The sequence below is a fragment of the Cyrtonyx montezumae genome, unplaced genomic scaffold (genome assembly GCF_038088225.1).
Source record: "Cyrtonyx montezumae isolate F1298 unplaced genomic scaffold, pur_monq_1.0 scaffold_6, whole genome shotgun sequence".
NCBI classification, from domain to species: domain Eukaryota; kingdom Metazoa; phylum Chordata; class Aves; order Galliformes; family Odontophoridae; genus Cyrtonyx; species Cyrtonyx montezumae.
In genome coordinates this window covers 19,025,232-19,051,209 of record NW_027072067.1, presented here as the reverse complement: position 1 = coordinate 19,051,209, position 25,978 = coordinate 19,025,232, and the positions used below count along the sequence as shown (strand labels likewise).

At 39.9% G+C, this 25,978-nt stretch overlaps 1 protein-coding gene across 1 annotated transcript; it reads right to left on the bottom strand.

Annotated features, from left to right (window-relative positions):
* Nucleotides 1-8,004: 8,004 nt before the first annotated feature.
* On the bottom strand, nucleotides 8,005-10,250 carry TRH (thyrotropin releasing hormone). Its single transcript, XM_065749521.1, has 2 exons — nucleotides 10,058-10,250; nucleotides 8,005-8,893 (listed from the first exon to the last, which is right to left on the bottom strand). Exons 1-2 carry the CDS (start codon nucleotides 10,248-10,250, stop codon nucleotides 8,313-8,315), a joined length of 774 nt encoding a protein of 257 aa, XP_065605593.1. The 3' UTR covers nucleotides 8,005-8,312.
* Nucleotides 10,251-25,978: the final 15,728 nt, after the last annotated feature.

Genomic DNA, 25,978 nt, shown 5'->3' with positions numbered 1-25,978 from the left:
CCGCACCCGGGGCCGCCGCAAGCCCTGCGGTGCGGCCCCGCTCCCTCCGTCACGTCACCTTAGCTCGGCTCCAGGCGGGAGGTAAGCGGCCGCGTCCCCGCCGTTCACACTCGCCCCGCCGGCGGATCCTGCGCGCCCTGGAGCAGCGGAGCCCCGCGGAGGGCGGGGCGAGCGCCGAGGTACGGATGGGCGGGAGAGGCTCCGCAGGAGTTGGTGGGGAGGCGGGGCCTGGTCCGGCCCGGCTATAGAGCGTGGCGCTATCGATGCGCGGGGCGGGGCTGTACGGGGAGACCGTAACGCGTTCTGAGGCGGCCGCAGGGACGGAGGACGGTGAGAGGGGTGCGGTGCTTCGTTCCGGCCCGGCCTGCCGCCCCGCGGCCTCTGGTGCTGTGCTGTTGTCGAAGTGGAGGGTGCATTCCTACGGCTTGGTCGCTGCGCGCTGTCAGAATCGCAGTATCAGTCAGGTTAGAACAGCTCTCCTAAGATCGCCGAGTCCAACGCAGGATGAGAGGGAATGGCTTTACGTTGCACCTGGAGAGGTTCAGGTTGGATATTAGGAGAATTTTTTTCTCCAGAAGAGTGGTCAGGCGCTGTAACAGGCTGCCCAGGGTGGTGGTTGATTCACTGTCCCTGGGAGATATGGCATCGAGGGAGATGGTCAGTGAGCATGGTTGGACTAGATGATCTGGGCGGTCTTTTCCAATTGGTGATTCTGGCACTGAGACAAGCTTGTGCCTTGTGTAAGCTCAGGTAGAACCAACTACCTGTCCCTTTGTTGTTACCTGTTCCTTTTGTTTGGACCTCTACTGAAGCCAGTGATCTGTAACGTACTGAGGCAGTGAAGGAATCTTCCATCTGTACAAGTGCCTATGGGAAGCTGGCAAGAGCCAGCGAGGTAGAGAAGGGCAGTGAGATCTGAGCTTGGATGGGTGGAAGTATGTGGAGTGATAGTAGAAATAAGTTAAAAAGACAAAATTAACTGTAGGACTTGTGATGGTGTGGCTGTAGACATTTCAGTTTCTTGTTCTGGTTCTGGTGTATGTGTGTGTTTTGTTAATTTAATCAGAAGTATGGCTTGCTAGTATGGGGGGGTAAGGAGGGGACAGGAAAAAAGTGCAGAATGGAAGTGTCTGTCGCTAGATGGCACAACTAGCACGTCTGAGAGCGACTGAGGACTTGCTGGGGGTCTGCAGTGGATTTCGCAGCATGCAGCGCTGCTGAACCTTTTTGTTTTCTTGGAAAAGAGAAAGCTCCTTTGAGACCTCATTGCGGCCTTCCAGTACTTGAGCATATAAACAGGATGGAGAACGACTGTTTACACGGGTTGGTAGTGACAGGACAAGGGAGAATGGTTTGAAACTAAGACGGGGAGATTCAGGTTAGATGTTAGGAGGAAGTGTTGATTCACTCAGAGGGCGGTGATGCACTGGAACAGGTTGACCAGAGAGGTTGTGGGTGATCCATCCCTGGAGGCGTTCAAGGCAAAGCTGGATGTGGCTCTGGGCTGCCTGTTCTGGTGGTTGGCAACCCTGTCCACGGCAGGAGGGTTGAAACTACATGATCTTTGAGGCCCTTTTCAACCCAGGGCATTCTGTGATTCTAGCACATGCGATAGTCCAGCCTGAAAGCTGTAAGGACAATGACCCAACAACTCTGGAAGCTCAGCCCTCTCCTGATCTGTCATTCAGAAATAGTAAGAGTCAGGTTAAAGGAAGAGGGAGACTGTACCAAACAGCACACTTCTTTTTTTTTTTTTTTAATATGCTTTTCTCTGTAGCTTCAGTAACTGCTCATTTTCAGCAGGATAATTTTAAAAGCTCATTAAAGTGGTAAATACAGAGATTGAAGTCTAGTAGCTTAATGTTGAACTCAGCGCAGCAGCAAGGGCTGGCTACGGTGAGTTGAGATGAGTAAAGTAACGCTGGGGTGTTTATTACAAATCAAACACTTCACTGAATCTTCAGTGTTCTTTTGCATGTTATGCCTTTGACTACAGACTAAATTTCACTAAATGAGTTGTTTTGCATGACAGATAAAACACCGTATTGTGTCAATCATACTTGAAAACAGGAATTCCATTCAACCGTTTGAAACATAAATGCTATTTGCATATTTATGAATACAAATGATTTGTAGCACTTCCTGAGGAGTTCACGCCCTATTAAGTGATTGCATCTGTCTAATAGGATTTGGATCTTTGTGAGATTACGCAACACTTTTTTAGAGAAACTCATAGGATATCTCTTATAGAAGCAATATATTAAGTTAGCATAACGGATGTAGTGATATGTTGAACGGTATCCATTCCCAAAGGAAATTTTATATATCCTTGTGAAAGTTGTATGGAATAATCTAGGTTTGTGTTGGAATAAAAGAGCTGTTGTAATACCTGCAATGCTGAATTTTAGGACATGATCTGGTGCTAACTTGGCCATTGCTACTGATGTCCAAGAGAAGAGTAGAAAGATGGAAACAGTCAACCCTGTACCCATAGTGCAGTCCTGTTAGAAATGGGTTCCAGTGGGGTTCTCTTATGTTCTTTGACTTCTTCTAATAACCTCTGTGGAGTTTGGAATGTAAAATAATGGAATCTGATCACAGCACAAGAAAGGTAAATGTAGACCAGAAGTAATTCTTAATAATGCCTGTCTCCTTCTCAAGAAATGTAGTGGAACATTTTTGCATAAATGTCTTACTCACTGACAAAAAAAAAAAAAGTTTAACCTATCTGAAAATTAATGGTGTTGAGTTCAATACAGCCTTTGAGGCAGAAGCAAAGAGCAGAAAAACAGAATCTTCTTCCCAAGCGTTCCCTGAACTAAACAATTACTCAAACAAAATGGAAGCTGTGTTTTGAAATTGGCCTAAATTCAATTTTGAAATTTAATGATAAATTGGAAAAAAAAAAGTAAACTACCTAAAATTGAAATGGATAGTAAAAAATATCTCCAGTAATGCAAAATGGTTTGTTTTTATTTATCTAAGAAAACAAGTATTTTGTTTGGATGGTTTTGATTAGATGGATCTGAACTAAGATTTTTTGTTGTGTGTTGGTTTGTTTTTGTTTTTTTTTTTTGGTTGTTGCTCAGAGAACTAAAAGGATAGCATATCTGTTAATTTTAATAAACCTCGTGTATTCAGTGTATGCAATTTGCCTTACAGTAAACATTTTGATACAAAGCATACTTATTTAATTAGTCTGCAAAGAGGTGATAGGAGCAGCTACATTTCTGTGCTAAAACGATGACTTTCCTGTGTTTTCAGACTCATCATTCAAAATTGACAGGGTGATGATTTGTGAAAGCTGCAGCTGACAAATTGTTGAGCCCCACTTACCTGAGTGCCTGGTAACTGCTTCAGTGCTGGCAGGCCTGCTGTCCATACAAATTTATTTGCACCCTTGACACAGCAGAAGATTGTGGCCCATTGGTACTGAGTGTTGTGAAATGGCACCACTTTTAAATAGAGCAGCTACGTTATAGAAAAGAGGAAAAATCAGAATTCCCTTGTGTTTACCTTTAATTTAATGTTATAACTGTGGGATCTGTACACCCCAATGTCTAGATTATGTTTGGGGTTCATTTCACATTTCAAGGAGGCCTGTACTGGGCTGCATCTCTCCTTTTTTTCTCCACACAGTTGTGTCGGAGACAGTTCCCATGTGAGCAGCATGCCTTAAGTCAGCAAGTGGAATACCTTCTCACTGCTACCTTCTTGCTTCACAGAAGGGAGAGGCTGCTTAACAGTGGAATGCTTTGTGGATCTTTAGCAATGCTGCTGCTGACATATGTTAAAAAGCCTTTCTTATTATACTTTATCTCATTTGCCAGATCCAACTCCAGGTTGGCTTTGGCCTTCCTTGTTGTATCCCTCTAGGCACTGACAACATTCCTATATTCTTCCCAAGTGGTCAGACCCTTTTACCACATTTCATGGACCTTCCTCTTCCCTTTGAACTTATGCATGAGCTCCTTGCTCATCCTCACAGGTCTCCTGCCACCCTGACCCGATTTCTTATTCACAAGGATGCACCAATCCTGAGCTTGGAAGAAGCCCTGTTTTAATGCTGACCAGCTCTCACCGGCCCCCTTAGCTTCTAACACCCTAGCCCATGGGATAGCTCCAAGAAGGTTCTGGAAGATATCAAAGTCAGCTCTCCTAAAGTCCAGGGTAGCAATCCTACTTTTTGGTTTGCTTCTTCCAATCAAGATCTTAATCTCTACCAACTGATGTTCACTACATTCCAAGCTGCCCCTGACCTTCACTTTCCTAACAAGTCCATCCTTATTAGTATCAACAAGGTCCAATAACACCCACCCCTCGTTGGCTTCTCCACCATCTGCATCAGAAAGTTATCTTCAATGCATTTCAGGAACCGTCTGGAACACACGTGCCTGGCCGTGTTGCTTACCCAACAAATATCTGGATAATTGAAGTCCCCCGTAAAAACCAATGCCTGGGATTATGAGGCTACTTCCAGCTGCTTGTAGAAGGCCTCAGCAACTTCCTTCTCCCAGTCAGAGGGCCTATAATACGCACCCACAAGTGTCACCCATACTAGCCCAACAGTTTATTCTCACTCATAGGAGTGGGGACATCAGGCTATTATTTTTGGAAGTGGGACTTTAGCACTTCAATGAACACTGTCCATGTATCTATTTCCAAAAAACAAGTTTTCCCCCCTCTGCATCTTTTTTGACATGACTGTGTTTGGGCTGTACTCACTAGACTCACACCTTCTGCTGTGCTTCTCCAATTGACTGCTTTTGATCATAGCTTTTATTCATAGCAGTGTCCTGACAGATACCTTGAAATTGTAGTTGGCAGATTAGTGTTAGCTGAGTTACCGTGCAAGCAGTGACTGCTTCAGCTATGGCATTAATGTTCTTTTTAAACTTTCTCCAAGAGTCATTAAAAGTAGTAAAAAGTAGTAATAGAGGGTATGTTCCCTTGGAAACACTCAGCAAATGCTAATTATGATGGTTTAGCAAAAGAGGTCAAGGCTGCTAAGTGTCATGGGAGGAATACAACTGTAATGGTCAGAGGAGTTGAAAACAAAGGAAATGTTAATTGTACAGTTTGTTCAACATTTCCCTCCCTTTGAAAACAAAGCTCATTCTGAAGGCAGTTTTACTGTTCTTTTCTAATCAAACTGCACAGCGTCTCAGTAGCTGGGATGGGGATTATTCACACACACCAGGAATCTCTGTGTTTCTGCCATTTTCCGAATATCTTTTGCTAGAGTAATGAAATTTTGTGAAAGTAGTTGAAATAGGTCAGAGCTCTCCTAGTGTCTGTCTGCTTACATTATGCTACTTCCAGCCAGGCAAGAAACTCCAAATTAAGGGAAATTTTAAGAATTACAGGCAAAATAATGATAATTCTGATCTACTGTAACATGCTATCAGCTTAGGTTTTGCTTTTGGGAAAAAAATGCTCAAAACCAATGAAATTAATTCCATCTGAACTGTCACATTGATAGCTTTTGAACAGATGGCAATCCTCTTGGCCTAACTTGGCAGTTCTGTAAATGCTGAAGCACTCAGAGCCTCTAATACAGCTGATGAAAAAAATACTTACATAAAATCAGTTGTGCTAGCTTTCACTAACCACACTGAGTGAGCACACTCTTTCCTTCTTAATAATTGATTGATTTATTGATAATAAATTTCATCTGTGATTTGCTCAGGATGGCAGTTTTCTCAGCAAAACCAAGCAGGACAAACCAGCTGTTTGCAGCTGCACTGTAATAACTTTGACTTCAGACAGTTCCACTTCTCTCCCTTCCTCAACCCTGGCTTTCTTATGGCCATTCCACAGCATCCTTGTCTTGCAAGTACAATCCTTGTACTGTTCTGCATTTTTGCTATTGCCCGTTTACTCATTTGGTATGTTTTTCTTTCCTGTTTTGTTTTTTCCCTTGTTTTTGTTTTCGCAAGTATTGGTGGTGGTGTGCAGTACTACCAAGCTTTTCTGATCTTTAAGAACCATTCATTCCTTACAGGAAATTATTTATGAAATGGTATTCCTTAGATAAATCTATATATATTTTTTCCCCTTGTGAAATGAATCCTGAACATTTTAAAGGGCATTACCTGGTGTAGGGAACCTGCTTTGGCAGGGGGGTTTGACTCTATATCTCTTGAGCTCCCTTCCAACTCCTATGATTCTGTGATTCTGCGATTCATTGTATGGTGAAAACATGCTGAAGTAATTCAGACTGTACAGTATGTTCCCATCTACCCCCTCTGAAGATTTGTTTTGCGTTCATTAATGAGAAAGCCCCTGTCAACCGAAGAGGTCTGCCAGTTGTCATATATATCAAACAATGCATTATCTCCAGTGTTAAACGTTGTTTGATAGACTGTGCTGGGTATTGATCAGCCTGGCAGCATCTAACTTCAGTCAAACTTGCCGATATGGTTAATTATTTTTCTTCAAGGCAGGTAAGCCAACTGGCATTACCAATTTCTGTAGCTGGGGGAGTTCTCTGAGACAGTGGGGAACAATGAGTTTTGGAAAGTGCACTCAAGGTACTTCACATGCTTTGATGGTATTGAGAGGTATACAACATTACTTTTTGAAAAAATAACATTCTAGTGAAATACTGACATGGTATAACCTATTTAAATGTATAGGAAAATAATATGAATAACTCTCCATTCTCAATAAATGTGCATTAATTACAACGATCAGTAAATCTAGTGTTCAGATGCATGAACAGGAAATCAGACTTGTAATTTTTGCTCTCTCAACTGCTAGTACAGCACATGAGGTGTGTACCTCTCATAATGACATCTTTTGAAAACAGTAGGAACCTTGAACAAAACACACAGAAGATTGATGTTTGCAGCCCATCCAAATCCATTTAAAGGTATTTTAATTTCATATAAATGATTGTTTATACAATTCTATGAGATATGTGTTTGTGTGTGCATGCATAGTAATCAATCACATCCAGTGAAGCTCAGCTACAGCAAAGCCATCTACCAAGCATATGGCACAAGACCACTGAGTTCTTTTTTTTTTCTCTCTTTCGTGACTTGCATGTTGGCATGACTTGCTGTCTAAGTAGCAAAAGGTTATGGAACTCAGAAGGTTTGAGCAGCATAGATGAGTCAAGCTTTCTTCTTTTGTTTAAAACAAGTCTGCTGCAAAACACTTTTTGCCTGCCAAGACCAGTGTCAAACAAGTGACGTTCCTTGTGAACTGGGTGACAAAGCGTCTCTGGGCTGTTCCTGAGTGTCATACAGATAGTGGAATTTAAAAGTGAATATATCTGTTTGCTACTGTACTAGCAAACCAGTTTTACAAATAAAGAAGAAATGAGCAGTATGCAAGCTTTCACCTAGAAAAGTATTCCCTGGTGTTCATTTATTTATTTTGACTTAGCTTGGATTGGTTTAAGTTTTTCTATCTATTACAGTATGTTTGCACAACCAGTAAGGACACACAGAGTTTACTTTTGATGTTTATTGAATCATTCATATCAAATAAACACTTTCAGGAGCCTGATCACAGAAAGGAAAACATTCCTTTGAGAGGGGAGAAATCAGAGATCCTATCAGAAGAAAAGATTTGCTTTCCATTTTAAATATCTAAGGAGAAAGCATATTTCAAGGAGAGTGACTGAAATGTTAACACATCAGGATGGGGGTTCTAAGATGAGATGTATGCAGCCAAGGTCACAACTTTGGGGTTGAGTTGCGTTAACCCTTTACACTTTGCAGCTTCCTAGATGTATTTTTTTTTCAGTTCCAAGTCAAAGTATGAAGCCAGTCATCTCATCTGTTGCCGCTGGAGCAGTCTCCCTATCTGTTCAGTGCTTATTGTCTGGACAGATAGTAGTGCACAAAGTCTCATTAATGTACTGTTTAGAATTGAAAACCCGCTCAGTTTCATTTTGAAATCATTTGCGTATATTATTCTTTTTTTCCAGTTCATGTACTGATTTCACTGACATGAGAAGAAATAATGTACTCTACTCTAGTAACATCAGAACAGATACTAAAGAGCCTGTGCTGGTTCACACATAACATGAATATTCCGGGCTCTAGGCCCATAAAGGAACTGACTGCTCTTAAATTCACAAAGTGCAGGAGTTGAAAGCTCAGTACTTGCCTGGGCCATTCAGCTGAGTGCTTCCCAGTTCCTTTACTTTAGGTGTGTGACAAAGCTGTTAGCTTAAATGAGGACATTCACTCACTGAAAGATAGGTTTGGATGTCAGCAGGAAGCCAGAAGGGAGTAAATAGAATTTTTTATGTTCTGTCATTTTACTTCACCATATTCAAATGATAAGCAATTACATTCTTATTCCTCTGTTTCATTCTCCCATGCTGACCTCCTTCCTGGGTGCTGCCGTTTTTCCTCTACCCTCTCTTTGATAAAATTTTCTGCTAAATCAAGCAACAAGCTGCCTTTGTTACAGATGGCAGACTGCTGGAGGTCACAAGGACCTGCATAATCTAGGCTGTCAGAATCCCTGTGCCTTTTTCTAGAGTGCTGGTGTTTCTCCCACTTTTGACCACTTAGGTCGAGCTCATCATTCCACCCTCTCTTGCTAGGATGCTGGTGTTTATACATCAGATATCTTCTGCCTGGATGCTGTGTTTTGGATAACTCATTTAAGTAAGTCAGCTGTGAACTAGGGATGTCAGTGGACTGGTCCCACAGTGATCTTCTGCCAGGATGCTGTCGCTTTTTCAGCTCTGGATAGTTGGCAAGGTAGCCTTCTGTTTTCCCTAAATGCTGTATCTTCTGAATGTCTCCAAAGGATGTTTCTTCCTCAACATCTCTTTTTCCAGGATGCTGTCTCTTCTCCAGGTCACTTACATATCTTTTTCCAGGATGTTGTCTTTTGTAAAGCCATTGTGACAGAGGCGCATTTAATTCTGTTCAATGAGAAAAATAATGTTAATTAACCCCTATAAATCCTCTCTAACGAACTTGAAATGTGAATCTGTGGAGTACTGAGGGGTCAGATCTGTTGTTCACTGTACACATTTAATTGCACTGTAAAAAGTGGTTTTGAATTTGATCACTTCAGCCTCTCTCAAAACAATTCCGACTCGTGGTCACCAAGGATGGATTTTGATACATTAGGAACTAGCTGCAAAAGTGGGAAGGCATGCAGTAACAAAGCCTAGTGTGTTGACTTAAAATGGGGTGAGCAGAAGATGCTGAGCAGCTGGCAGAGATCAGCTGCAGTTCCTGGATACACCGGAGGAGCTGGACATCAGCATGAGATAGAGAAAAGGTAGGGCTGAGATACAAGTAGGAGGAGAAGTGTGTGCATTTGAATGCAAAGTCAGTATTTCTGACCACCCTAACTCTATTAGTATCTCTTGCTTATTCTTGAGCTCTGCTTAATATTTCAGATCTTAGTTTGATGTGACCAAATCTCAACATTCAAGCAAAGAAGGAGGAAGTCTCTTTCTATGGGCGCTTGAAGCCAGTTCCTCTTCCCACTCTACAAGGGCTCTGTGCTCTTTGTGGGCAGCAAGCCCCTGCATGCTGCTGCTTGCAGTCACCGAGCCTCATTTGCTTCCAGTGCTGTGACTGGTGAGAGCAGAGCATCTGCAAGCTGTCGGGTGGGGGGCTGACACTAGCACAGCCTCTGCATTTCCAGCTGTAGTAAGCCCACCTTTGTTGGAGTGTGGAAGCTTGAAGGTAGAGGTGAATGGGAGCACTCCCACTTACCATTAAGTACAGGGTCTAAAACTGGGGAATGTCTTCCAAGTCCTATAAGAGTTTCCCTAGGAAAGTGCTTGCCAGATAGGAAAATACTCTGTGGCAGGCTTCTGATCATTAATGCATGCAGCAGCTTACTCAGTAATGGTGTGGCAGTGCTTGAGCTAGGAGACCTTAAGGGCTTTAGCTAGGAGAAGAAAGCATCTTTTGAGAACTATGTCAGTGTATTACAGCAGGCTGTCTGCCCTTCTCCTTCCCTTGGAGTAATAAATATATACATTAGAATCTAAATACACTGTCTCTAATAATCTCAGCCAAGAAATACAGCAGTATTTCCAGAGGGGTGTCCCCGGTGTTATATATACCTTTATTCATCTCTTCTTTCTTTTCAACTTTCTTGAGGACAGATTGAAGCATGTGGCTTCCAGATCTCTGCAGGATGTCATCCAGGGAACTTCTCATGTTTTCACTTGCTTCTGGAGGGGACTGCCTGCCGCTGAGGCAAACACCAGACAAGGTCAGGCAAAGGAGTAGCACTGGCACTTGCATAGGTGGCATTGTGATTTCCTGCAGCTTCTATAGGAGAGAGAACAACAGGAGAGGAGGATAGAGTTAAATAAATCTAGCAATAATGGCCATGTACCCAGGCACTGAAAAAGAAATTTGCCACTGATAGATGGATTGAAGTCTGTTATGAAGGTCCCTCTTGCTTTTTGTTACAGACCTCTCAGCTTCTGTTACATTCTTCCAAGAATATGTAAATTCTTCATAATTGAAACCAGACACTTGTTTGGGTTTTTTTTTTTCATGATTTTAAAGCCAGAGGTTCTGTTTTTCCTTTTGCCAAGACCAAACAAATGTCCCTCTTGAACACTATATTAACTATTGCCCTGCATGAGGTACACAAATGTTTACTTGCTCTAACAATGTCCACCAGGCAATTCCTTTGTGAAAGCATTCTTATAAAATAATGTTGTGATTTACAACACTTCCATTCTGCCTTCAGATAACGCCTAGCTTTAATAGCCTGTTAGTTTTTAAATATCTCTTTCTGTGCATTTGAAGTAGCTGCTTGCAGGTTTTCTTTCCGTTTAAGAAGATAGCTATGCTGTGTTAGCTGCAGAGATTTCTTTCATTGGAAAACCACCACACATATTTTTCAGAGACAAATAATAATCATTGTATTCTCTGTTACCTTTTGCCCAGATGACAAATGTTTTTCTGTTTCTTCCAGCTAACACTGCAATTCCTAAGGCACTTACCACAGATTAATTTTCCAGTAAGTGGAGTTACTTCAACAGAATAAAATATATATTTAATATTACCATACAAATAACTTAGCTTAACATAAAACATAAATGAACATAAATACACAACGTTGTGAAGTTCTTTGCATTTTTAAAACAGGCAATTACAACCCTGAGATTATTACATAGGCTGTTTGTCTCAGAGCAATGTTTAGAAGGAAAGTTAAAATCAGCTAAAAAGGAAGTGATTTGATTACCTGGTTTGTAGGTTTAGACTTTTGCAAGATGCTTCTGCCTTTAAAGCTGTTTGCACATCTGAGCTTCAAAGTTGTTCTTCTGCTACAGACACAGGCAGTATCCAATGGAACAGTTGCTAAGTTCTCTTTGGATAGCTTGTGTCTCTGTACTTATACTGTACTGCCTCTGGACCCTTTATGCAAATAGCTGTGAGGTAATGTAGGTGGTGTGGGTTGGTTTTTTTGTTTTTTTTTTTCCTCGCTTTTTCTTTTTTTCACTGATGTCAGAGATCTGCATTTTCCATGCACTTTAAAGCTCTGATGATTATTTGCTGACCTTCTCATGTCTATACCGGACTCCCAGAACTTACTGCTTTTCCATTCTCTAAAGAGACTATGTTGAATTTTATGCAAACTAGCATAGAGAAAAGGAGTTGTTTTTGTTTGGTTGGTTGTTGTTTTCTTAATAAAAAGAAGCTTAAATAACTTCTATGAAGCAAGGACTCCAGGGTAAATGCAAAGAGATAGACAGCTTATCAAGCCAAGGAGGAAAAGTAAAAATATAATAGATTATATTTAAATAAATTTATACCATAGAATCTTATTCTGCAAATAACTCAATAGTTTCTGTCTTAGAATTGCATTTTTTTCTTTGTACAGATTTCCATAAGCAGCATACTAAAATTTGAAGTATATAGCATTAGATATTAAAGTATAGCTGTGTTGCTGCTGTGTGTTTCAAAAAGTGTTATGCTACTGTAACTGAAAATGAGACTTCTCTGTTTTTTTAGGATACCCTTTGACACAGCACTACTACTAAAACTATGCTGGAGATATAGATACAGGGCTAGTATCAAGGGCTAGTGATTCCTTGGTAACATCACATCCTTGGTGATGACAGTGCTTAGGACTAAAACTGAAAGGTTGCTCATGTATGGAAGTAATGCAGGATTCAGCTTGCTTGTGGACTCCTGCTGGCTTGTGGAGCAAATCTGTGCATGGCATCTTCTGTACTGCATAAAAGAAGGTGTGAAAATCTCCATAGTGAGATTTTTCCTTTCCTTGGCCACAGATTTGTAGCTCTTGCACTATTTCAGGTATGGTTTGCTATATAGGCAAAGAAAGGCACCGTTTTGCATCTGTACAGACAATGGTAATACCCCATAATAAAATTAAAAAGGAGTTAAGTTTTCAAAGTGACTCATTACCCATATGAATTTAACAGAAAATAGTCATCTTGCAGACCTTTTTCCCTCACCCCATTCAGCATAAAGTGATGGAACAGAAAATACACAATAAGAGACTTGCTTTCAGTTCTTTGGAGTTTCAGTTAGTTGGGTTTCTTCAGGGGAAGGTGTTACTTCAGCCTTCTTTAATGAGAACGTCTTCTCTTGAATTTTGCCTTAATATCTTAGAGAAAAAGTATCAGAAATAGTATACAAATATATTTTTTCATATCAGTTAAACTAATGCATTTTGAGGATAGTTATGGCTGTCAGCATACTTGTTCCAGATTTGCACTGGGGTTAGAGATTAGAATTGCATTTTTAACAGTTACACTAAAAATGGAATGTATTTTCTTTCTTGTTTGGATTTCTATGGGAGCTCGAGACATCAAGTGCCTCATGTGCAGGTCACATCAGGTGACCAGTAGGCAGTGACTGGACAACTGATAGTCCTTAATTCAAAGCAGTGATCCCTGTGAGGACAATTCCTGTGTTTTTTTAGGTTTGGGCAGTGAATTAGAACTTTCCAGGAATCTAAAGAATAATGGAAAGCACTTTAAATATCTTAATTAATACCAGACTTGGACGCTTAACAAACCAATAGCTGTCTGTCTTAGCCCCTGATTTGTCTTAACGAAATACCTAATCCAGAGTCCACTGAAAGCATCCATGCTTTTCCTTTAGTTTAACTAGGGCTAGCCTTAGAATTTTTCTCTGAGTTTGAAGGATCTACATGTTGAGTTGTGTTTAAAAAAAATCCTCTTGTCCTTTGAAGCATAGCTCTTGAAAAATATAGATGGGAAAAGGAGAAGCTTGCACAGCTGAAACACTTTCATATATACGAAGTCATTTAAGCACTTAAATACAGCATTTCAGTACCACTGCAATTCCCACCCCTCTTTGTTCAGCTGCTGTACCAAACATCAGCTTGTATGTCAATGCTACTGATGAAGTTCCTTATTTTATAACTTTCTTGCAAAATGTTTGTTTGGGATATTTTTATATCTTTTTTTGGACACCTTGCTCTGATCACAGTCGAAGATGGGCAACTGATACATTCTTCTACTTTAGTACAGTCATCCCTCTAGAGATCCTGAAATCTAGAAGTTGCTATGGAAACAGGTCATCTTTTGTTGAACTATAGGATAAATAGATAATTGTTTGAAACTAACGTGCCAATTACCAGTGCATTTGTTACCAGTTTTGCTGAGAGGTGCTGAATGTTTAAATGGTTTGCTCTAGGTCACACACTTGCTAAAGCATTCTCTTGCTAAAACAGATAATTATTTTTTTAATATATCAAAAGTCACGCATTTCATTTAAAGTGTTGCTTTCCTGACAGCTGTGTGTTAGGCTGATAGAAGTACCTCTTCGGGCTATTTAAAGTACTCCAATCATATTTATTAAGTGCATTACTTCATTTTCTAACATCCAGTCTCCTTAAATTCTACTGAATTTACTGAACAGTACTTCTTGCAGTGGCTGCAAGTCCACAGTGTTCTGTTCAACCTCCTCTTGTTAATAGTATTGTAAAATAAGAGTTATTTGCTAACAGAAATGGGAGACAGAACAGCTCTTTTCCTTCCTCAGGAAAATCTAAAAGTGCAGATTCTTTAGATCACTCCTCCCAGTTTGTTCCCTGAATTAGTCAGGAAGAAAATTAAGGTGATGGGTATTGTGAGCAGGTGAACAACTCTCTTCCTGTGTGATCCTTCTAAAATGCATTGGAATATGCACGAATAGTCTGCTTGGCAGGTAGATAACGTACTGTGACAGTCATAAGCTTGTTTCTCTTCAGCATTCTGATGTTATACAAACCCAAATGAAGTGGTTATAGCTGCAGTGATCTTGTTATAGTCCATATTAGAGTAAATACATCCTTGTACAAGTCAGGGAAACTTTCAGGAATACTGACAAACCTTTCTTAAACTTGAAGAAAGCCATTTGGGTATGAAAGTTTGTCTGTTCTAAGGACTGAAAAAGGACTTCTAACGCCCCCCCTCCCCCGAATGTCAGCTTTTTCCAGTGATAGTAGTCACTAAAAGAAAAGGTATTACAACAAACACTATAACCTACAAATCTTGTATTGAGTATTAGTTATCTCTGAGGGCAGGATTCCATAGCAGGTGTAGTTACTTAGTCCACAAAATGTGTTTGGTAAGTAAATTTGGCTAGGTAGTTTTCAGCAGATGTAATGATGCAGGAACTACATAGGTTGCTCCAAAAGTAATGCCTCCTATTTATTTCTGTGGAAACTACAACAGTTACAAAGAGCACAATAACACTGTTGGATAGAGCACATTTTCCAACACAATCACCACCATTAGCTGTCTGTTTTCACCTATGACATATAGGAGCCTGCATGCCATGCTTTTAAAAAATTGCACCAGTGGAGGTGACACACTGTCACCAATGCTGAAACACAACACCCACCCCTCACTGTGCTCACATCCACTGCTTGGTCTCCATACTTGTTGATGGATGTCAATGGGTGTCAGCTTTCCCACATGTAAGAACTGAATTCCAGCCCTTTACTTCGTGCATACTTCCATGTCAGACACCTTTCTGTCAGACTGCCCCTCTGCTGCCATCTGTCGAACGACAACGAAATGGAATGGCATACTGCTGGGAACGTTCAACCTCTACTGCTGCACCACCACCACCTGCCTCTGATGTCATGGACCAACATAGTAAAACAGGAGGCATTACTTTCAGAGCAGCCCTTATAAGTTTCAGAAATGCAGCCCAGTCTAGTCAGAGCCAGCTCTAGTGTAAATTAGCTCCTTTGTATACAACTAGATGAGCTTTGTGATAGTCAACAGCATAGAATGTCACATCCCAGAAGGCTTTGTTGTAGATTATCAAAAGACACAAATAGTGAAGATTAATAACACTTTTTCTGTTTATTTCAGTACTTGGGATGATGAAGTCTAGGAGGGGAAATGAAGGCAACTCCTCTACTGTGGACTGTATTTCCTCCAGTATTGAGTCCCAGCCTTGGTGCTGCTGCTGTTGCTTACTGGAAGCATTGGTGCCTTTTTTGATTGAGCTCTTAGTTAAAGGCAGTTGACTGAACAGGCCTAGAAAACTGCTGAAATCATTAGAAGCTTTACTGGCTATTTCTAAATGTCATTTGGAGCGTGACCTGAAAATGCTGAGGAACAAAAGTAAAGGGCCTCTTTTGAAGGCTCTGATATTTTCAATTGATTCTCCTTTTCAAAAATGAAAAAAATGGCAAAACCTTCTGTTCTAACTTGAAGATTTTCATAGTTTTGCAAACACAGAAGTGTTGAAGCTTAGTCTCCGGAATTCCTTGAAATAAATACAAAATCCTTTGAGGAAACTTAATATAGGCAGAGATTAGGTATTCTGTTTTAGGCAATGAATAGGATGAATAGTGAATGAGGTGAGAACATTAATTTCTGTGAAAGGAAGCTCTTAATAGAATTACTGAGTAAATTCCACATGGAATGCACACAGCTCCACTCACCAATTGAAATGTGTAAAGGCAAGGGAAGGTTGTTACATTGGAGGAAAGGAGAAGTATTCTGCATAGCATTAAGCCTTTTGCTAAAAACGACTATAAATATCACACTGCTTATATCAGCTAAATTGTTTTATAGTTTCATGAGGAATCAAAACTAAATCACTGTGACATTAATCCCACATACTGGCTTACTGATAGATGTTTCAATACTAAACAGCATATTATGGAATCAGAACTTGACAAGCTTAATTGTATACTTAAGAGTCAGTCTAACACAGTTTGTTCCTTCTGGGATGAGAGCAGTTTGGAATTAAAGATCTCGATGGATTCACTGTAATGTTGTAATTATTTTGTAATTAACTCAGCAATGTTTATGCAGGGTCATTTCTATAGTTTTCTTATTGAGAGAGAACCCTGTGATTTGGGAAGGAAGTGGAAATCTTCAGAAAGAATATAATTGTGTCGTGTCTCTTGTTCAAGACACAGTCCAAGATCTCTCAAACCAAATAATGTCACAATTAAACAAGGAAGACCATGCCACTGGACACCCAAACCAACAGCTTCCCAGTCCGTTGTTTTTTCATAGCTGCTAATGGCAGCACTCAAGAGATCCTTGTTTTGCTCCAAGTGGGGAATTGATTCTTGGACCAAGCAGCAGCTTGGTATTCCTTGAGAAAATTTTGCTTTCCAGTTTGGGAGAGATTAACATTATGAAAAGAAGAGATTGAGGGATATTTGATGTCTTACGACAGGAAATGGTGGTCATGTAGCTTCCTTTTAAGAAGCAAGCCTGATCCACAGTCAGGAAACTTGCAAAGTCAGTTCTAGGTCTGCAAGTAGGTCACTGGTCCCCACTGCAATTAAGGGAGTTGTTCTTCTGTGCTGGTCCTTTACAGTTTCTGCTAACACAGTCCTAATTATGACAGGGAAACCACGTTTGGGTGTGAAAGAGGGTAAACTAGGGAGCAAGAGAAAACACAGTGAGAGATTTGCCCTTTGACATGAAGTATTGGGAAATGCTGGTTTGGATGTTAAGTCTCCAATTCTTATATTCACCTACGTAGTCCTTCTGTCAAGTTCACTGGGAGTTAGCAACACAGAGCATATTTGAAAATCTCACCTGATAGTCCCTGCTTGTTCAGATGTCAGGGACACAGGGCTTAGAAGCTCCTGAAGATTTCATATACACAGTGCAAGCCCAGTGGTTAAAGATCAGGAGCACGAATAAGGAGACCAAATAAAAGCAGAATGAAAAGTTCTAGAACTTGCCCTTGTGGCTGATGGTAGAACATCTTCCTCTTGAAATCTGGATGTTTATGTGGCAGTTTTAAAATTAAATAATTTTAATTTTCTTGTTGCTTGCTGTAGCTCTAAGAGGCAGCTATTCACTGGTATGAATTATTCAACAAATCAATCTTGAGTCCTGCTTTAAAGATAAAACATGAATTTGATTGGCCTCAAGTTCTCTGTATTGGTCTGATAAGAAAGAGGAATGGGGCCAGTGGCAAGACCCCATCAACAAGCCAGCTTCCTTTCTGCCTGCCTGCACACAGCATCTAAGAGCAGCTATTCTTAAAGGAAGTGCACATTGGAATCAGATGGAGAGAGGAATTTTGAACAGGGATCTGATGTTATTAAAAACCAGTAATTTCAGGAGCCTGTTGTATCAGCTGAGGTGGCTGAGTTGGATGATGGTTTGTTCAAGTATTACTCCTTTCCCTTCTGTTAATTCTGTGTGTCTGTGGATGTTCATATGTGTTATGTATGAGTTTGTTAGTAATGAACTGCTCCTGATTTGTCTTTATTTTCTTAGTAGTTACTAAGTGATTTGGTGCTGCGGATATCAGGGTCTGAGTGGATTGCTCTCGGGTGGGGAGCACGACAGGACTCAATACATGAATGATCAGGCTTCAGTTTATTACTCGGACAGCCTTATTCTTATAGTGTTTAAGACAGGGGTGTACAGAGAATAGCACACAATCATTGGCTGAGAGCCTCAGAGAAAGACAACTTTAAGCAGTTCCCAACAATTAACAGCAGTGAGAAACCATCCTGAGGGAGGTAACTCTTGATATCATCCTAATCCTAAAAAACCCAAACAGGAATGCGTCAGCAGCGGGTGTGAAAGGCAGTGCTGGCAGGGCGTCCCCTGTGCAAAGTGCACTTTTCCTCTCCCACTCGCCACAGACCATCTCCTGCTTTTACTTTTCTCAAGGTTCACACAGTTAAAGTCATTTCATACCTGCTTCTGCTGAGAAACCTCTGAAACACAAAGCCTGTATGCTTCTTGACTTTTCTGTCAATACTCACCCCAGACCTTGTGAGCTGAGCCTGCCTATGAACAAAGATCCATTTACAATCAGTTGAAGAATGGCTTGAAGATGCAAACTAAAGCAGCTAGTGTATTTTTATGAGCATCAAAATGGGAGGCTCTATGGTAATTTGGTTGGAATGGAGTTTGGGTACTGGGACAGCTGCATTCTAATTCTCTCTCCCATTCACTTGCTCTTTGACTATTAGGGATGCATCAAGATGGAAATCCAGCTATAGTTAAAGTCACAGTCATACTTTTCATAAGTGAAATAAAGTAGAGCCTTTAATACTTGAATTTTGTGTTTCCTGGCTACAAACAAGGATTAGTGAGACAAAATGTGACTCCTGATATTTGTGAGGTGCTTTGAAACTTGGATGGTGACAAGAGAAGTTAAAAGCATAATTAATCTTTAGGAAACAAGTTCAATTCACCAAGCCCAGTGGGTCTGACATGCAAATTTATGTCAAGAAAGCAGTAAATAGAAAAGGTGTGTTTGAATGGACTCGCATGAAGCTTTGATGTGACTGCTTGTGATATGAACACTTTTCTTGGCTCAAGAAAAATTATATAAGATCCTGCTAGATGAGCAGTTTTTCAGGGCTGTTTCTACAAACCACTGATGACTTTCATGAACAGCTTTCTCCTCCTTCAGATACTAGTACTCATCTCTTTCTTTCTTTGTTTATGGCTGCTACCCAATTCAGAATGTTTTATGTTGGCACCTGAAGTCTGGTAGGATGGAATTGTAGAAGTGCATTCCTGAAATGGCTGGTGATGGTCTTCATATCCTTTGGTGAAGAGATAGCTGTATTGTATCAGTGGTTTTCAACCTGTAGTATGAGACAATGCAGGGTCTAAAATGACTTCAAAAGGATGAGTCAAAGGTCATTAATAAAATCACTGCTTTTATTATACTTGCTCTGTGATGATCTGTATCTTCCCTGGAAAATGCTAATAGACCTACAACTGGCAAAAGGATGAAAAATATCTTAGAAATCCTATTTAGACCTTCATTTCAATATCTGTTTGATTCAGAGACCGTCATGGAAGTTGTAGAGTTAAAACTTTAATAACTTAGTTTTTTGTAGCTACTGCTAAAAAATATGACTCAACATTTTGGCATTTTGAGAAGAAATGGCTCATCAGGAACAGGAAGATTGTTTTTGAAATATGTTTTGAAAGATTTCAGTGAAAATCTGTAGTTATTTCTGAGCCTTCTGTGTTCATGTTGTGTAAGCAAAGCTCAAGTCTTATTGCATGGGAATATTATGGAAATGCCAAGGGTTACCTGATAAGCAAGTGGTGCAATTGATCATTCTTTCTGCTTTATAGACACAGTATCTTTCTGTCATTTGACTAAAAGATGATCTCTGTGCTTATACCAGAGTAAATCTTATTAACCTTTTACAAGTACTTATGCTTTTGTTGAAAAACAGTAACTTCATCTTCATTAAAATCACTTTCAGCTGTGTATGGAGACAAGTATGGAGCAGAGTAATTCCATAAACACATACTTTCTTAGGAAGAAGGAAGGCATGTAGCAATTTTCTTTACCTGGAGGAATGTAGCATTAATCAGTGCAGCCTCTATTGGGGAACTGAGAAACACCACTAAATAGATTTTTGGCCTGTGCACATCTGTGAGTGTATCACACAGCTTAACTGCAACTAGCTTATTTGTTTTGCTTCTCTAGCTGAAGTCTTCTTCTATCAGTGGGAATTCAGCTATTCTTTAACATGCTTCTCTGGAAAGAATTTGGAGATCTCAACTCAACACACTGCCCTTGGCCTAAGTTATATTTGCATTTGTCATTTTTCTATTGGACAGAAGTAACTTTGATCTCACTAGGAGATGTTTAGAGAATTCTGTAGAATGAAGAATTCTGTACGTTCATTCTTCATATGAGCATATCACCCCAGGTCCAGGGTTTGCCAGGTCTTCCAATAGGGAAAAGGTCATCTAAGGGTCCTGTGTAAATACTGATAAAACACTGCAGTTTTAAGAACAGAGATGATCTTGCAGTGACCTACTTCTTAAAAGGCACTTAGATTTTGCATTTCTGTCTCCTTTTTGTACTGTGAAAAACGTGCCTGATTTAGAAAAAAAAATGAGATTCAGGAACAAAACTTACCATCTACAGTGTGAAGAGAAAACCATACAAAGGTTGTGCTCACAAATTATTCCTCTTAACAGGAAAGGCCTGTAACACCCCCAAAGGTATTCATTAGCTACCTATGGAGGTTGAATACATAATTAGCTGTCTTGAGCTGCATATGCCAAGTGTTCTTTCAAATTTGTTATTACAAGACACTAGGCAGGATGTCTGGAATTGTATATTCAGCTTTGCACTGCTGTAAATCTCAGATGTCCGTAGAAAAGTGATTTCAGTGGATGTCTATTTAACATGTGTGAATTGGTTAATTGTGTGTAAATGAGTTTATGTGCAAATATTACCTGTGAAAGCAATAATCATAAGAAGTGTTTCTTATTGTAGTCTGAACCTAGCATCTTATTTTAGTATAATCAGAATATGTTTGCAAGAACATGTTTGGCTGATGATCTAGCTGATTGGGGCTTCTCATATTTATGACAGAAGTGGCTTTCTTGCCACTTTACCATTTTAAACTACCCCATTATGAGCCCTATTCATAATTTCATTCAGAATTGCCTCTTGCATTTCATTTAATTTGACCAAAGTGGAAGACTATCTTCATTTACGTCCTTACCTTTTCTGTCCTTCTTTGAAGAATCTTGATTCATTTCAAAAATGAAAGCCAACAAAAAACAGAAGAAAGTTGGTTTCATGTGATTTCATACACAGGCTGATCCCCAGGCAGTCATTCGCAGATACGTAATGACTGTTCTTGCAGAACACTGTCTTATATCTCTGAAGATGTGTAAGGGATATAATTTTTTTCCTCAAGATTGGTTATTAAGACCAGACCAGATTTCTTTTAGGGAAAAAATCAACAACAACAAAAAACACTAAAGAATTTGAGGGTTTAGCAATGCTTTGTAGTAACAGCTGTGAGCTGATGATGGGGACAGGTGGTGTATGTTCTTTATACTGAAGACAGAATAAATAGGCTTATAATGTGGATTATCAGTTCAAGTTTATGGTCATGGATAAGGTTGGACTGGAGTTCTGTGGCCTACTCAAAATGCCTGTATGCTAGTTAGCGCAGAGTGAAACCCAACAAGGAGAACTGCTGATTTTCAAGTATAAGCATCTATCCCCTAATGGTGAACATAGGCGGAATGTTAAATCCTGCAGCACTAGAAAAAAATGTCATATTTAAGCTTCACTGAATAGAGCTAAGCACAGGTGGACAGGTGACATAGAATTTCTCTGCTCCAACAAATTAGTTCATATCATTTTTAAGGAAAAAATTTCCATCCATCTCCATTTACACTTGGATCACATCACAAAGTGCCTTTTCTTCCTACCTCCTCTAACCTGGAATTCTAATTATCAACAAATCTAGCGCTCTTACAGGAGTTATGCAACTGTGCAGCTACTGGGAAGTATCGATGCAGAAGAATTTTTTCTGGGTTGATTTTTCTTCAGAGTCCTTGCAGATGCTTCTAACCAAGCAAAGTGACTATAGTTAAACTTCATCTTTGTTCTGTGGCAATTGTTGTGGTTCTCAGAAGTGTGAGAGTTTAGTGTTGTCTTGTTCAAATACACAGTTTTTATCCCAGAAATGTTGACACAACCACTTTAGCCTGTCTGGCAACAGCGTCAGAGCACAAATAATGAACAGTTTCTGCTTTAAAGAGACTCACACATCCAACTAAGGAAAAACAATCAATGACCATTTAGATGTTTCTGTCTGAACAAAATGTCTTTAAATTAAGTCTCTCTCCTTCCTTCTTGGATGAGATTAGAAAATAAGAACACTCCAGCTTCCTAATTTAGCTACTGAACAGACAGCAGAGAAAGCAATTTTATTGGGTTGTTTGGCTGGGTGGCAAGCCTTACACTGCTTCTTAGGGAAGTCTTTTTCTTTAGGGTATCTATCACAGTTTAGAAACTACCTTTAGGGGAGCCTACGTACCAGTGAGAAAACTAAAATACGTGATTGGTGTCCTTGTTATAAAGCATTTATTTAAGCAGGTATTTCTCAGATTATTATATTAGTTCAAGGAATTCATCAGGCTGAGAGCTCACTGCCGGTGCAAGAGAGGGAGCACAGTCACACAGTCACACAGCAGGAGACAGTGAGAGGGTGGAATTGGGGCAGCCTAGTTTTGGATGACCATCATTGGGTTGCTGTTAAGAATAGGTAGCTGTAATTGTAGGTCATCACTGAAAAAAATATAGTCTTATGCCTTCTTCTTCCATCATACTATACTCTCACATGCATAAGTTGTAGCGACTGCTGAGCTCCAGTGGATTCAGTTCAGAAGCAATCAGGTGAATCAGGAAGAGTCAAGACTCTGGCACGGAACTAGACGTTCCCAGGACTGACATATTTACTCTGTGTTCATCTTGGTGTATTAAGACCCATTTATATGGTGCAATTAATTCTAGGATTGGAATAAACTGTGCTTTGTTCTTTGCTTATTTCATTAAAGGTAGGGATTATTGTTATTTGCTCATTTAGAAAAGAAAGATCACAAACACTTATTTAATTACTACAAAGAGAATTTCAGGGCCTCTGGGTCTGCTCTTTGACTTTGTTCTTCACGGGATGCTTCCACATAGAACTGGAACATAACTCAATTATATTTAACTATGAAGAGGCAGCGAAGTGTGTAGCAAATATTATTGTTTCATTAGCATTTAATTTAGATAAGTATTTCCACAAATGGGAAATTAGGGGCACAATTGGGGCACTTTTTCATGATAGTGCTACCCCATGTAATAATTGTGATTTGTACCTCAAGCCAGATGCTCTGACAGTATGGATCCCACCCTGCAGAGGAGTCAGTCCCTGAATAAGATAAGAAAAAGTAAACAAAACAGCAGCACTGGAAGTGCACCTCAAACACCATGTAGTTGTTTACAGGCAAAAGGAAACATCTTTTCTGGTTCTCTTTTTGGGGTGGGTCATGGTACCTGCAGGTAGTTCGTATCCCAGCCTTCTTTTCTTTCTTCTTCCTCATAGACAACGTGAATACCAAGCAAGGCAGTGACTTACGTTGGAAGGAGACAGCTACTTTTTAAACTGCAATGCCTTTGCTTTCTTTGGTCCTTGGATTGTTCAGAGTTGCCTCTTAAGAGCTGACAAACTCCCTCTCAGAGCTGTTTCGTTAGACACCTGAAAACATCATACTGATTATCTGAGCAGATGTTGAGCACTCATTTTTAGCAGACGTTCTTTTATCAGAAGGAAATCTAAATTCTCTTCATGCATTCTTTTTGCTTTATAGCGTCCCTTTTGCGATTTTAGGATGGTATAATAATTTCTGAGTGTAGATTTTTTCAAAAATTAAAAAAAAAAAAAAGCAAAAGAAACAGTCTAAATCCCTAGCTAGGGTAGATTGCAGTAATGAGAAATGGAGCGATACACTACTTGCTTCAGTTGTGTGGCTCACCTTTTCAGCAAGGCTTAATCCAATCTTTGGTTGGGTATCTCATTAAAACTACTCGTCTTTACTTGAAATAAACCATAAGCACTAGAATTAAGAATTAAAAGCTATAAAAAAATCTCTGCTACCCATTTGAACTACAGCAGGAGAGCTGCCAAATTGCAAATTGCAATAAATATCAACAAGTTAAATCTAGTATGGAAATAAGAACTAGAGTGATTAAGAATTGATTTGCAAAGCAGGGATTGCAAACTTGTTTGTTTTCTCACACCTGCGCTCCACTTCAGAAATACAATGAAGTAACACATACCTAATGCACCTTTCCCCTAACTGGGTAATGCGCTCAAAGGAATACAATCAGCAGAGGCTTTTAAGATCACACCACAATTTGCCCAATTATCAAACCTAATGACAACACCTTGTTCCTGCAAAATGTGTCTTTATTCCCTGGTAGGTTACATTTCCTTTCAGCCTTCTACCTATTGATTCAGCAGCAGCTCATGAGGAACAAATGTCTTCGTTGGCAAGTCTTGATTACAACACCGGAAGAATATTTTATGTCCTTAATATCCTACCAAGTACATAAGAGAAAGTCAGTTTAGCATCATGAACGCAGGCTTCAGTGCTGAGATATCAGTCCAATGTAAAGAGCTGATGGAAAAAAAAGCAGTTAAACTGACTAAGAGAGATTTTATTTAAAGACACTTCATGACCTCCAGCACAAATAGAAACTACAGATTTTATTGCTTCCTTTAGCTTTTATCTCTGTGCTTTCATATTTCTTGCTACATATGTGTATTTGGAACAGAAGGTCTGGTAGGCTAAACTTCTTAGGACATGGCCATTACATAGGCAATTTTAAACTCAAATTAGTCATTACAATTTGCAACCTCATGATTATTGCTTTCTGTCCTCCCAGTATTTCTCATAAAGTACTCCCTGTAGTGGGCTGTTTCTTGTAAGAACATCATTACATTGTCACAAAGGTTCTTGCCAGTAAATTGAACTAGGGGAGTGTATACAGGGGCCTTGTTCTTTTCTTGTGAAGCCTAAAGGCACTTAGTCCTTGGGAAATGTAACCGAGTATGCTATGTCTGCTTGCTACAGTCCATTTTGTATCCTCCACAGACTTAGTTCTCTGCATTCACCCTCAGTAAGGTGGCAGACCTGGTAAGCTTTACTTACATGTAAACATGTAAGAAAAAATGTAAATATGTTTTTTCTCTCTCAGTGTATGAGAACTGGGAGTTGTTTAGTACTCATTGTCATAAAGAGAGAAACTTATCATGCCACTGAATCATAGCTCCCAAGCTGTCATTTTGAGTATTGATCCCTTTTCCTGAGTAAGTAAGCCCTGTGGTTGAACATCATCATTCTAGGACGTCTCATTCTAGAGAATGGATCAATAATTTCTTCAATGGCCTGCTTCTGTGTGTTCCCCTCTGCTATTCAGAGGCTGTCAGGGACCAGTGAGGCCAGCTGCTCACCAAGGGGAGGAGAGGCAGGAGCTGCATGTGGCAGTAAGGCCAGCAGGGCTGGCGTAAAGCTGCAGCTGCAAAACAGAGGGCTGCACTCTCACTAACTTACCTTAGAGGTTAGCATCTGCTAACCTTACTTCTGAACCTTTCTAATAGATGAGACTAGCTCCACATTCATTAGTCACAAAGCTCGGTAATTCTAAAGTTGTAGAACAAGGGTGTATGTTTTGTTTTTTCTCAGTTTTCTCAGGAGTGTGGTTTCCTGTTTTTATTTTCATACTATTGTGGTGATACAAATCCCATCTTTTGTCCAGGTATGACAACAGAGAAAACAATGACATCTGCTGTAAATTTGTGTTAGATCTAGTGTAACTGTGTCTGCGTAAAAGTTTATGATAGATAACTGCCGATCCCTTCCATCAACTTAAATCATTTCAGCACATTTACACATTTGGACTCTAGGAAATATTCACATCTGCCCTGGAAATGTAAATAAGTTTGTAATGGTAGCGTAGAAAAAAAAACTTTACAAAAATTACTATAAATAAAAAAATTCATCTTGCCCCTGCTCTCCTAGTCATCATCACATGAAGAAAAACAGGATTTTTACTTCATAATTTCGAGCCCGAGAGATAGAGGAGGCTACAAAAAGATTTTGCTCCCAGAGAATTGATGTCTGGTAGAAATTTGTTCTGGCAAGACTTTGTCTGATCATATATAGGCACCAATGGATAAGAAACCTGTGCCCTGACATTTCTGTCTG